At 33.7% G+C, this 14,936-nt stretch overlaps 2 protein-coding genes across 2 annotated transcripts; both read left to right on the forward strand.

Annotated features, from left to right (window-relative positions):
• The first annotated feature begins 1,111 nt into the window (after nucleotides 1-1,111).
• On the forward strand, nucleotides 1,112-6,630 carry LOC133305516 (uncharacterized). The gene is made up of 3 exons (XM_061505759.1): nucleotides 1,112-1,619; nucleotides 1,719-2,960; nucleotides 5,904-6,630. Exons 1-3 carry the CDS (start codon nucleotides 1,114-1,116, stop codon nucleotides 6,508-6,510), a joined length of 2,355 nt encoding a protein of 784 aa, XP_061361743.1. The 5' UTR covers nucleotides 1,112-1,113; the 3' UTR covers nucleotides 6,511-6,630.
• A 6,785-nt stretch (nucleotides 6,631-13,415) lies between these two features.
• On the forward strand, nucleotides 13,416-14,584 carry LOC133305567 (homeobox-leucine zipper protein HOX17-like). The gene is made up of 3 exons (XM_061505830.1): nucleotides 13,416-13,748; nucleotides 13,984-14,063; nucleotides 14,304-14,584. Exons 1-3 carry the CDS (start codon nucleotides 13,416-13,418, stop codon nucleotides 14,506-14,508), a joined length of 618 nt encoding a protein of 205 aa, XP_061361814.1. The 3' UTR covers nucleotides 14,509-14,584.
• The last annotated feature ends 352 nt before the right edge of the window (nucleotides 14,585-14,936 follow it).

Consider the following 14,936-nt stretch of genomic DNA (forward strand, 5'->3'; position numbering starts at 1 on the left):
TGAATGCACATAACTTTTCGAGATCTACGTAATGACACCTCATTTGGCATATTTTGTCTCTCACAAAAAAAAATTGAATTTACAATAATGATACCATAAGAACGTTTAAACAAAAATGAACAGAAAACCACTCTTATGATTAGAAACATTCATAATAAAGATCCTTATGATTATGGTAAGTTATGATAAGGTTAATTATGTATGTTATTGAGATATATTTTAAAATTTTGAATGAAGAATTTTATGAAATTTATAATTAATAAAAGTTAACATCTGTCGGTGACAGAATATCGAATAATTTATATTAAAAAGTTAAGTGAGTGCTTTTCGTTTTATTTTGATTTTTAAGTTTTTGTTCATGATTATAAAAATGTTAGATTATTTTTAGTAATAATTATAAGGTAACAAAGTCATGTCATTTTTAATAATTATGGTATCATTGTTGTAAATTCAAATTTTTTTGTGAGAGACAAAATAGGTCAAATTAAGTGTCATTACGTAGATCTCGAAAGGTTATGTGGAATCAAAAAAAATTACCTAATTCGGATACCCGAGTCAAAAGTTATGGACTTCTAAAGTTTTACGGTCAAATTATTGACTTTTGTGACACGTGGCAGCACTTGGTGAAACACGCCCAACATTGGGCGTGTCTCTCTCCTCGGTCACGCCCAACGTTGGGCGTGTCTCTCTCCAACTTGGTCACGCCCCATGTGGGTGTGAGTCACGCTTAGGTCACGCCCAACATTGAGCGTGTCTCTCTCCAACCGGTCACGCCCCATAGAGGCGTGTTTGACTGCTATATTTTCGTAATTAATTTTAAAATGACTACTTATTCGTACTTTTTTATTAAAAAAGCAATAAATTAATTTTTTTGCCAATAAATATGATGTCCCAATCAATTAAGCCAAATTTACGTTAGTCCTTTTCTTGCTTGCGCGGGGGAAATCTTGATTTTGTCTTTTTAAATACGAGTTTGTTTGGGTTAGAATGCAAATGACAACGCGATTAAGTTGGTTGATTATGAATTACGGGCTTGGGCCTTCGAGGCCCGCTCCGTGGATCGTCGTCAACATATGAAAGCTGGTAAGGTGCCAAATAGAGAATAGAGAAAGAATGGAGAAGAAGAAGAAGAAGCATGGAGTTGCAGCTCGCGATAAGAGGAAAAGGAAATCGAAACCGAAACCCTCATCGTGTGAGCTTCATGTTCAAGTGTCGAATGCCAATGCCATCTTCTCTTTGATACTCGCATCCCTCTCCAATCTCCACCAACACCACTCTCTTCCCTTCATCACCAAATGCTTATTCAAAATTCGCCCTTCCCTTCTTCTCTCCCAAACCTCCCTGAGACCCATTCTCTCTTTGCTTCCAACTCTCCTCCGCTCCACGCATTCCAAAATCGCGTGCCGTGCGGCAGATATCATTGGCGCGGCTTCGCTCGTTTCGTTGGACATGAACGAGGAGATTGCTTCGGATTCTGAAACTGTGAAGGGATTAATCTCACTGTTGAATAATCCGAATCGAAAGGTTATGTTTTCTGCCTGCAACGCCGTATTGGACTTGTCCACTACCACCTTTGGTCAACAACAACTTCTCAAGTTTTCTGCCTTGGAGAAGCTAATGTAAGTAACCATTAACCCCTGAATTAGTGATGCTTTTATTTCTAACATGGCCTTTGCAATATGCGCATCTTAATTTTAAGTGTTTCTAACATCCTTTAGGTTTGTATTTCTTCATATTTTTAAGTGTTTAAAGTCCGTCTGTTTATGGACTGAGGGCGATGAAAGCTTTCACTCTCTTAAGATTGGGATCAAGGAAGATGAACTCTCATTGGCATTTCTCAGTGCAACCGTTATTCTTATCAATGCCTGTGAGGTTGAGCAACTGCAGAATATCCCAAGTAGTCTTTCTGAAGCATTCCTGAGCCTTTTAAAAGAGATAAGGGCACACGTAAGTGATCATGGGGTAGTCAAAGGTGCTATGAAATCTAACCAAGGAGGACATATTTGTAAAAGCAACATTGGAGTTTGTAATCTTGCAGAAAGCATCTTTAGGCTTTCCATTAATGCCTCTCGACTTAGGGTCTCTGCCCCTTTTGAAGTGGTCAAAAGAGGTCTTTTTGGTACAAGTGATTCTAGTTTTGAAGATTTTATATCAAATTACTGGGAAGTTTCACCTTTTCTTCTAACAAGGACATTAAAGGATCACGATATGCATGATATGTTTTGCCCATTTATACAATCTTTGAGCTGGAATGGGAGCGTTCCTTCCCTTCTTTCCTCAATTCTTCAAGGTTTAGTGTCTTGTTTTCCTATTGCCTCAGATGAGCAAGACATCCTCAATTTTCTGAATGAGGTGAAAGATAGATTGGGTTGTCCTATAACCTATCAGCAGGATATTCGAGTTGTAAAAACCGAGAGTCAATCAGGAAAAGAGATGCATTACTTTCGGGACCTTCATCCAGGCTTTATTAAGGAACCTCTGTATTTTACTATTGGTGATGTCTTAAATTGTGGTCAAGCATATAAAGAGGGTTATACTGTTGCCCTACGTGGTCTGGAGTTTCGCTATCAGAGCATTGCTGCTATTGCAGATACATTAGCACTTATGTTTGGCCAACCTTCAGTAGGTGCCAATTTGTACTTAACACCACCTAATTCTCAGGGGTTGGCTTGCCACTTTGATGATCACTGCGTATTTGTATGCCAGATTTTTGGTTCCAAGCATTGGACGGTATTTTCTCGACCCAGTCCACTGTTACCTCGATTATATGATAATCTACATGGTTCTGATATTGATTGTACAAAAGCTGGTAGAAGAGAGTTCTTTCTCAATGAGGGTGATGTATTATATATTCCCAGAGGTTTTCCTCATGAAGCTCATACAAACTCTGGTGTTGGTGATGGTTCTCCTGGGTTTTCATTGCACCTTACACTTAGTATTGAAGTTGAACCTCCTTTCGAGTAAGTTAAGGTTAACTTAAACTATTTTTTTATTGGTTCAAATGCAATAAGCTTTGGTTATGATGATTTGGGTTATAAAGGTTCCTTTATTATCTTATAGTTACAACTTCATTGATTTTATCATTACCCTTTTTCTTTTCTTTTCTTTTCTTTGCTCTATGATTTAAGATTGTGGTTGTAAACTCTATTAATTCTTCTTTTCGGCATGTAAAGAAAATGACAATGTTTGACTAGATGATGGCCAGATGATATGTGGTAAGGTCAAATCTGAACCTGCCTTTTCTCTCTTATTCTATTACAGGAATGCACTCATGGAAGGAAGAAACATAATTGAAAAAAAAGAAAAAGGAATATACATCATTTTATGTTTCATAAGGAAATTGTGCCATAATTGCATGGTGTTGTATGCTCTATTTGTAAGTAGAACAGAAATTTAAAGTGTATATTTACAATAACAAATGAGCTATGGGTGCACAAACAGTCAGTTATATTATATGTATGTATTATGCAAATCTCAGCCGCTCTTAGGATGTTGGGTGCAAGTATGCAAAATGAAGTTGTATAGAACTTTGGTTGGGTATTATGGGCCTTCCTCCCTTTTCATTGTTGGATAGCTATAATAATAGTTATCGAAATGTAAGGACTGTGTAAAGTTAAAAGAAAAAGGCAAATAATTTGTAATTGTGAAACGATTTAAGTAGAGTCTGAAATATACAAGAAGGAAGAATTCCTTCATAGAGAATAATGGAGAAAAACCCAAGAGAATAAATTTGTAAAAGCTCAGTTCACAATTTGGTGCCGAAGATATTTGGGGGTTATTTTGTATTATGTTAGAGCAAAATGCTTTTAATAGCAACTGTATTTCTGAATTTTGATTTGTGCACAAACTTTGTCATATTTGGTGTGCAAACAGGCTTGTACAGGTATTGAGAATAATAAATTAGGTGATGTCTGTCTAGGCAGTCAAGCACTTATGTGTAGATCCACCGGAGGAAGGAGGCCTGTGCCAGCAATTGGTGATTGGATTAGGTGACCGGTGACCAATGTGTGTCTTCCATTGGCAGTGAATGGCAAATAAACATGTGGTTATTGGCTGACTATAAAAACGAGGATAATGTTGCTAAGGATTATGAAGTTGGTGGAATGCTTGAATTTCTTCAAAAATACTGCTTTTCAAAATAGAAAATCATGAAAGAGAATCACACCAGACATAGGATGGGAAAAATATGGAGAAAATCTTTCAGAAGTATTTGCTGCGAAATAAATAAATTTTAGTCTTGGAGTTTCCTTTTATGCCTGTGGCAGTTACCCCTATTTAGTGTGATTTTCTTTCTCTCTGCCACTGCATTGTACTTTTTTCACTATAAGAGTGTTATTACTACATTGGAGCTTAGAGGCTAGTAGGTTTGATGCTAGGAAGAAAATGAGTCATATACATGTCCATGGACGAAGTTTGTCTCTATACTGTCAAATACAATGTATCTATCGTATGCGTATATGGATGCAGTTAATTGATATTGTTAATGCTTAGAGTGATCAATTTTATGAATCAGCGTAAGATCTCACATATACTTGATAGTATCTTCATCAATTTCTTTTGCTTCCCCTCAATGGAAAATTAAAAGCTCTGTTCTGAAAAAGAAAAGTATTATCTACAGTAAACTGTCAACATGCTTGTTTTCAAAATTCCAAATCAATAAACCGCCATACTAATGGTTAGGTCTTAATGTTCTTGTCCCTATCCAGGCAAAGTCGGTCCATCTTTGATTAATTGGGACTAGTAGGTCCTTCAGTCCATGACAAATGGCCATAAGCATGGATGGACCTACATTCATGGGGACGGGGGCAGCTGCACCCCCCTGAATGATTTTTTTTTTTTTTTTTTTTGTAGTTTTAGTTAATTAAATCTACAGTAAAAGATCATAAATATTATATCTTCATACTGTTTGTACTGTGTACCCTCAGATAAGTATTTCTGTTCCGTCCCTGACCGTTAGTTTGATTGGTTGGTTATCAAATAAACATCGGAGTACAGGACAGCCTATTGATTGAACCACTAATACTGCCAGAGTTTGGTTTGTTGTAGCATCATAAAATATTGCCTGCGGAAGCATCTTCTTACACCTCTTATTCCTTAGCATAATTCTAAGATTTTATTGATGCCATTAATTATGAATACATTCTTTTCATTTTCGTAATTTAGTCATTTTCTTTCCTTCAAGTTGAGCATGTATAATGCTCTATACTGACTGATAAAAAATTATTTGATAGATGTTGTTTTTGAAGCAGAAAACAGAAACAATGCATGTGGAGTGACCCACACTAAAATCAATTATTAAAATTGGACAAGTGTGTCTGCAGAACACAGGGGCTAGCTTTCAGACCTATGCCTTTGGAAAGCTGATTCATGGACCAGTTTTTTAGTATATGTAATAATGATGCCTACGTCTATTATTACCCCTATGATAAGGATGAGTATAAGTTATAAACCTTTCATCATCTGTTAGTTTGTCCCCAAGCCCATATGAAGAGTGTAAAGCTGGGATTTTACCATGTTTGGTTACTGAGTAGATAGGTTATAACTGGGTATCTTTTATTTGGGAAGATTATTTAATCATTAGGTGTTCTTATTAATTTATGAATTTTGTTTTTCTATTTTATTTAGAATTTCCTTTTCCTTTGATTGTATGTGACTGCTAGTTTGTAAGTTATATTTGGACCTCGTATTGATTGCGCCTGCAAATAAGTGATGTGATTGAAGAGACTTTGAGCACTATAGCGGCGTGCACTGTGTTAATAGAGCAAATGCATCACTGCAAATAAAAGATTGTACTTACTACTTAATAGTTCACACAATATTCTCGCCATGTTTAAAAAGACTCGTTATCTGTGATGATTTAATTGTCTTAGTTTCACTCATTATGTGTCTACCATTAAACATAGGTGGGAAGGAGTAGCTCATTTTGCACTTCACTGCTGGAGTGAAAACCGGAAAAGACCATGCTGTGATGGCTTGAACTCTTTGTCTCAAAAACTTGATCTTGTGTCTGTAAATCTGTTACATGTTGCCATTGGGATCATTGGCAATTTTGATCCTAGCTTTCGCAAAGCATGCTTGACTGCTGCAGTTTCCTTGCCACCAGGTGTTTATAATAGGCTTGTTCAGAGTCAGAGAAACACTTTTGTCCACTTACTTGATAAAATTCGTTCTGAATCTAGGTTCTTGGAAGTGCTGAGTTGCATAGAGGTTGCAATTCAGAAAAGTGAAGATCCATTCCAGCAAATCCGATGGCTTAGGGTTCTTCATATGGAAAAAGACACCAGCAGTGGATACAACACAAATAAATCATTCATGATTGAAGATATACTCTCCATGTGTACCCGACACAAGGACAAATTAGAAGCTGCTTTTTTGAATGTGAAGTCTAGGTTTTGTAGTGAGGTGGTATTTGAGGATGTAGTAACAAGTCACAGGATGCTACTTCAGAAGTATACAAAGACTAGAAAGCAATATGTTAATGGAATGGTTTCACTTCATGATAAATTGTAGTACCACTATTTTATTTTTATTTTTATTTTCACTGCTTGGCATCATTAGTGTCTTAGCCGCCGACTCATCAGGTTTTGTTTGTTTTTGTAAGCTATAGCTTACAAGTTATGTATGGAAGTATTGAGCAAACTACATAAGCAATGAAAATGTATCATGTAATCAGCTTAAGTATATAAACAAAACCTCTTTTCTCTCCACATAATGCCTTACATTTATATATTCATAATAAGTAGAATACATGTCTGCATAAATCTCTCGCCAAGCAAAATTAAAGCTGCAGCCTACGGTATGGGATGTTTAGGAATTGGATGAGTTGTTACTCCATGGTAATCTGTATGATAGACAAGATCATGAGGACTGTAACTGTTACTTGTATATTCTAGTCTCATGGAATCTTCCTTGGCAGGTATACTTTCCATTGCTTCATCTTCTACCTGCATTTTATATTGTCATGTTCCAAGAATCAATGGAAAAAAAAAAGGAAAGAGGTGCTTGGGCAAATTTAGGAATAGTGGCACAGGGAAAAGAGAAAGAGCTTGTAGATTATATTTGGTTTATGCTTTCTACGAATATGTTGCATCTTATTCTGATCTTACCTTTCTGGTATTAACTGTCTTAGATAATTAATTGGGGAAACATTAAACATACCTGGGTTTTGTGATACTCATGATCGTGGGTAGGGGCTGACATGCTCAACTTCCGTATTGGGGCAACATCTAGAGAATAGCTTGTTTGGAGAGAGAGGGAATATAAAGAGAATGTGATAAGGCAGTATAGAAGGGAGACCGAAGAACTCATCATGTAATCAATCTAAAAAATGAAAATAAGTTTTGCTGCTACCAATAGGGCAAGTTGTTAGATTACTTAAAAACATTATATAGAAGGAGATGGAAGTGCATGTCAGAAGGAAGTGATGGGGGGGCAGAGAGAAAGATAAAGTGTATGCAATTATTGATTAAGGAGCTGGGGAAACATGTTTCAACCTACGTGCCCACGGTTCCAGTGCTTATGTTGGACTAGCCTCACTACTGTTTCTTCGTACTTCTTCTCTCTCATGATATGGTAATAGTGAAAGAGGTCTATTCTCTTCGTGTTAGTACAAAGCAGGTGAACAAAGAAAAGAAAATAGTTCACGTGTATGTCTCATGCCAAATGAAACCGCACTGCTACATCATCGACTCATGTTTTGTCCTCAACAATAAAGACTGGTTGTGATATGTCATCCTTTGGCTGCTATATTTCTGTGATATCTTATCCTCTCACAATATCTTACAGATTTTGTTGGCATCCTAAGACACTTTGTTGATTGCTGTCATTTAGTCAAGGCGCACCCTCTAAACTCGGAATCTACCATCCTTTCATCTATTGCATTTCTCTTTGTACTTTCAATTCATTTTCAATAGGATCGAGTGTCCAGCAACCTACATATCCGTTCTACACTTGCTGACTAAAATCTGTTTTTGTGTAGAAAGTATAAACGAAAAGGATTGTGCAAGCTAATAAATGATTTATAAACTTTTAAGGTATTCAACTTTACCATTTCAAATATAGCATATTCTTAGATTGGATCATATTTTGTCATGAATGCTGTGTATTTGTACATGTGTTCCATTTAAACACCGAGAGGGACTGGGGATGATGGGATGGGAGTGACATCTTTGTTAGTTATTTGTTAACAACATGAACCAAGGACATGGGAACCCTTCCCCTAATTAATGACATTCAGTGACCCATTTGAGAGATATAACCCACAATCTAAGCAACATACATACTCCTTTCCACGCCAATTTCACGATTGGAAGTTGAAAATCCAGACATCATTTTTAAAGTTTGGGTCTACACCACATGGACCAAATTAAGAGTAGCTTACCTAACAAGGTCAATGAGTGGCAACGTATAACAATGCACGAACCCTCGTGGCCCAAAGTGTACTAATCAACAAGTAAAGTATCACACACTTTGAGATTGATATTTTTGAAGTGCTATGCATTAATAGCACCATTACTTTTGGCCTTTTGGGTGCGAATAATAATAATAACAATAATTGTTGAGTATTATAGACTTAACAGTAATTGCCATTGAACTTTTCATTCTCGCCGTTATCTTCAGAAACCCAAACAAACCCTTGGTTTTTTTTTTTATTTTTTCTTCTTCTTCTTCTTCACTATACTATTTATTTGCACAAATTTCATAATCTCCCATATTTATTGGATTGCTGAGAAATTCAGTAGTTAATGGCACTCGGTAAATGCAGAACTTTTCAATATATCTGACCTTAATCCATCATATACAACATGTGGGTGAGAGTTATTTCCACATATTTCGCAGTCACCTAGTTCTCCTTTATATGTCAACAAGACAACAATCTTTTTCCTTTGTGTTCCTCATCTCAACCCATTGGAAAATTACCGAGTGATATATGAATTTTAAGGGGGTGTATTAGATTAGGATTTTAAAAGACTTTTTTGAACTAAAAAATCTTATAGATTTTAAAAGATTATTTAGAATTGGAGAGACTTTAAAGACTTTTTCAAAAGACTTTTTTTACCATCAAGATTTCATAAGATTGGATTTTAAAGGATTTTAATAGAATTTGTAAGATTTGAAAGGACAATATGGATCTATAAGATTTTAAAAAATCATATGAAATTTTAACAAACATTCAAAATTACAAGAGCCAATAAAAAAAGGAAAGGTTATACTTACAACTTATTTTTGTTTAGAATATTTTACAACCATATCTTAACCGTTGATTTCCGTCAATCAACGGTTATCATTTATTGTAAATTAAATATTAATAAATGAGTTTGATTTGCGAAAATAATAACCATTGATTGACGGAAATCAACGGTTAAGATATGATTGTAAAAAGTTGTAAGTATAATCTTTCCCATAAAAAAAATAACAAAGAAATGCAATGAAATTAATAAAAAAAAGTAAAACCTAATATAATTTTCTCATTCAGTAAAACATAATATAATTTTTAACAAACATTCAAAATTACTAAACAACAACTTTTCACATATCTAATGGGTTGAAAATTATCTTCTTCATTTGGTATCAAAGCTATGCATATATGATTATAAGATCCAATTTTGTTAGTTATAAAAATAATTTTAAATTTGCATATAGAACCTAAAGTTCATGATAAAATTTCGTTTGGAATTTTTTGCAATTGATCTTGAATATTTAGAATTTTCTAATCATATATCATATGCATATTTTCATTGAATATTCTAAGAAAATTTCGAATCTGAAATTTTGGGTTTAATTACATGAAAATTTCTCAAATTTTTTTCAATCGATACATTGAAATCTTAAATTGCTTTAAGGCTTTTGAGAAACAAGCTTTTAGTTATCTATTGACACAAAAATTGTTCAAAATTGTTTCCTATAGTGAAGGAATTTCGTTCATGAATGTATTGTTACGAAATATAGGGTTCATATTATGAAAGTTTCAATCTTTCTTTAAATTGATATTGTTTCATTGATATAAAACGAAAATTGGTTTGAGCGTTTTAGTTTCCCTGTTATTTTTTCACTATTTTATGTTGTTTTTAATACAAAAATCACATATTCTTGTGCCAAGAAAAACCGCGACCCATAGCTTGAAAAATCACTTTTTAAACTTCCAAAATTTCTCAAAAATATGTTATTTTTGAGTTGTTTCTGGGTTGTTTTGTGATGAAAATCGCTCAAAATATTCTTTTTTTAGTTTTAACGAAGCTCCCATGGCGAAACCCAATTTCGAGTAGTCAACCTGCCAAAGGAAGAAGAAAACACTGCAATAGAAGAATCTCAAGAAATCTTAGGGGTTAAGGTGAGATTGTGAGAGGCATCCTATTTATATTTTTCACTAAAAAGTCTCACGAAATCCACATCAATATAAATTCCATTAAAATCGTCATATTTTTGAATACCACGAGAGTGTGATTCCAATGTTTAAAATTCGGATTGAATACCAACGGATTTGAACGGATTCTAAAATAATCCTTTAAAATCCTAATCGAATACCACGTGACTTTTTTTGTCCAAAAACAATCCATTAAAATCCTTTAAAATCTCAATCCAATACACCCCTAAAAGTGCTTGCAATGGAAATGACAATATTATGCACATTTTTTAAATAGACTAGTGATGAGAGGCTATGATGCACGGACACGGACACAGGCACGGGAAACGACACGACACGACACGCCGACACGTAAATTCTAAAAAATGTCATATTTGGACACGTTGGGACACGTTTTGATATTAAATAAAATTTTTAGTATATATAATATAATTTATATTTGATACATATAAGAGTCCATAATAAGTCATATAACCAATCAAATTTTTAAATTTCATAACATAAATATAAATTAAATAATTTTTCGTACTTTGTTAATTTTTCATGTCAAATTTCATAACAGAAATAAATTAATTTATAAATTATTTCTTTTATATTTAGTTAACAAAATAAAATTAAGATTTATTTAAAAAAAAAGTGTCCGAGCATTGACCGCGTGTCAAAAAAACGTGTCGGAACGTGTCAGAGAGTTGACCACGTGTCTCCAAATGTTGACCACATATTGGACGCGTGTCCGAACGTGTCGATGTCGGATACGTGTCCAATATGCAAATTTTTTTTCACGGAGCGTGTCCATGCTTTGTAGATGGTAGGGTACAGGGACTGAAAAGCTTGTTTTTTTTTTTAATATAATTATAGCACCGAGATTTGAATTTATCCAAATTATACAAATCCCATAATCTAATTTTTCATATCCTATAATATTTCCACAAAAATGGTATCATTCATTTCTAGATCTGCAGTATTTTAGCCGCCACCCTTTGCTGCCTACAAGAAAGGATTACAACTTTAGGTAGTAGTGCTGCCAGCTGCAATGAATAATGTTCTGCTAAAAGTCAGCTAAAAAATATATATTAAATATTAGGGTTGATATATATAAAAGAATTAAATATTATAATTTTAATAAATAATTACAGAATTAATTTCGTTAAGAAAATATATATGAAATTAATACAATTAGTTATACACAGAATTAAGCGAACTAGTTACGCACGAAATTAGATGTAACAGATAAGTAATTGGGCCTGTTCGTATGATTATACCAGTATTTGGACACATTGATTGCGTTTTCGAATTCTCATTTTTCCTTACTATCATTTTATATACTCTATTCATTAAAAGATATAAATCATTTAAGATTTTTTTATAAAAAAATAAAAAAAAAACTAACTCAATTTTAAGTAAATAAAAATTCATTTGATTATATTATCTTTTTATTTCATTAATGTTCACTCATTTTACTTGGTAGAAATAGTAAAAGATGAAAACAAAATTTAAAAAAATAACACTAATTGTTCAAAATAATAAATAAATAAAATTTCATAAATTCGTAATTATTTAGAAAACAAACTAGTAATTCCTATAGTGAAAGCAATGGTGCATCCCTTGGTCTGCTTTTGACGTAACACAAAGGAATACACAGTTTCGGATACTTGAGCTGAGCGTATATGAATGTTATGTTATGTTGTTGCAAGTTACAAGGGCCAAGCAGTATATGATTAATTAAGGCAGCAAAGAGAACAAATAAATATATAATTGCCTTTTAATGTTATCAGCAGCAGTTTGCACTTGCCTTGGGTAATGGGCTAACAACACCATTCATCACCCTTGCAGTTTCTTGAATGTTCAGCAATTGACTATGGAATTGGAAACGCTTTCAATCTCTTTGGTCCAACCTCAATAATTAACAGCGCCTAATTAATTAGCCCTCACAATTCACACACATGCTAAAACTGCATTATGTACTCGGGGAAGAAATTTTTGCATCTTTTTTATTACAATTAATTAATGCATGTTCTAGAAAAATATTTATTTATTTTTAATTAAAAATCTCAAATTTAAGTCCTAATAAGGAAAAAAAATTTGTTTTTGAAAGTGTCACCCCTATATAGATTCAACAAAACTCATAATATTTGTCATTTATTTTAATAAACTTGATTATATTTTAGAACAAGAACTTAAAATCAATGGTATTTTTCTTTTTCTGAAACATACATTAATTATGGTCTAAAAGCGTGTAATAAATATTTTTTTGCATGGGTCTATGTTAAACGGAGAAGATTATATTTATAAACTTTTTGTTTACAAACTCTTACAAATTATATTATGTATTTCTGAAAGTATACTAAGTTATACTAGGTAGTTCCCACGATAAATAATCAGTTGCCACACCATTAACTCAAAACTAATGCAAGTTTATTTTACTAAAATGCCCCTCATAGTGCCAACAAATTACACAAGTAACGATGCCTTCCAATATGGGGAATATTGTCAGCGTGGTCATTTTGCAGATGAACAGTTATACATGTTGTTCATTTACTTTGGTTGAATACTTTTGGTTACGATTATAACAGTATTAAGACATGATGAGCTGAATCTTGGAACCCACCTAACCTGACAACACATTATCATAGGAAAGTCATGGGAAAGATAGGTCTGCTGACTCGAACAGGCTTGAAATTTAAATAAAGAAAATGACAATGTCAAATATTGTATGTCATTAAAGATAAATTTTGGTTTCCTAAAGAGAGTCACAATTCTAACGCATGCTTTTACTTCTCCACCATTTTTCATTATTTCATTTAATATAGGAGTCGTCATTAATTAGTATTGTGATTACTCTTTTTTTTGTTTATGTTGAAAACAAGTAGCCCAATAATAACTGATTGAAATTGAAACTCTAAGACCAAGACCAAACCCAACAATAAAATCTGTATTAAATCCACCTCTTTCATAAAAACCCAACTTACCCATTTGACTATCTATATACATAAAACTTTGATCCCTTCTTTCTACCATTTTCTCTCTTTCTCTCTTTCTCTCTTTCTCTGCCATGGAACATGATGATGAATGCATAACGGGGCTATGTCTTGGACTGGGAATGGGAGGGCATGTGCCAAAAAAGGAGAAGCAGAAAGTGAATAAGCCTATGGCTCCCCTAGCGTTTGAGCTTTGTCCAAAAAGGGAAGCCATGAACGTGAATAATAACGAGGAAGACAGATTCAATTTGGAGAGAATCCATGAGGGACACCACTACCTCAATGCAAACAGCACTGATTCTGATAACACCAACAATATTAACGGTTGCAGAAAGAAACTGAGGCTTACAAAGGAACAATCAGCCATGCTTGAAAACAGCTTCAAGTTCCATAGCACTCTTAATCAAGTATTCATTCATGCGAAGCCTTCTATCCCTTTTCTCATTTTATATATTTTTCTATAACTTTTCTTTCTTTCTTTCTTTTTTTATTTTGATATTCTAGAACTATATTCTTAATAAATTAATTTTATATAGTTGCTTGCCTATATCATTCGTATTATGCTTATTTATCAATCACGATCTTTAGTTTTCTACCATATGGTAAAAGGAGTTTATGCGTTTGTTTTGGTTTCACGTGCAGACCCAGAAACAAACACTTGCTAACCAATTGAATTTAAAGACTCGACAAATTGAAGTTTGGTTTCAAAACAGAAGAGCAAGGTACGATGTGGGATTGTTGCAAAGTTTTTCATTTTATTAAGATCTTATTGCTACCTTTGTTTATTCTTCATCAATTTACATTATCTGAGTTCTTTTCCTAACTCAATCTAGAAGGGTGAGATAAGAAAGAAAACATAACTCTTACGGTTTTATTTATTTATTTATTTGTTGATTGTGTTGACTATATTGATCTGGGGTATGTAATTGAGTTCAGAAATGTTAAATATATTTTATTTTCAGGACCAAGCTGAAGCAAACAGAGGTGGATTGCGAGTTGTTGAAAAAACACTGTAAAAATCTAAGCGATGAGAACAGAGGGTTGAAGAAGGAATTGCAGGAACTACGTGCACTTAAAGTTGGAACATCGCCCTTATACATTCAACTTTCCAAAACGGCAACTATGACTATATGTTCTTCATGCGAGAAACTAAAGAAGCTCAATTAAGGAAAGAACAATGTTGGCATCTCAGATGTTATCCGAAACAACAGCCACAAATTACAGAGCAGCATAGAGTTAATTAGAGGGTCGGAATTGATAATAAGGATATTAGATTTCAGTATAAAACACCAATTGCTACGTATCTCTGTAACACAAAACTAGCTTATTAATTAGAAGAAAAGAAAGCACATATCCCACAGTCCTCACATCAAAATACGTAGTTAATTACGTGCCTCTGTTATTGATTCAATTTACTAATTAATCAAAATTAACTCACCATTTTATTTAAAGTTTTTGTGCTTTTGCCCTGCAAATGAAGCTAATTAGCAATTCAGTACAGATAAGGAATATTAAGTGTTTGAATGGTTGAAACTCAAAGAGAAAACAATTCCCTAAGTCAGTCCACTAAGTAAGGTTGGAAACTTGGAATATTG

This window comes from Gastrolobium bilobum, unplaced genomic scaffold (genome assembly GCF_033153095.1).
Source record: "Gastrolobium bilobum isolate Gb01-03AN ecotype WA unplaced genomic scaffold, APGP_CSIRO_Gbil_v1 utg1221, whole genome shotgun sequence".
Lineage (NCBI taxonomy): Eukaryota > Viridiplantae > Streptophyta > Magnoliopsida > Fabales > Fabaceae > Gastrolobium > Gastrolobium bilobum.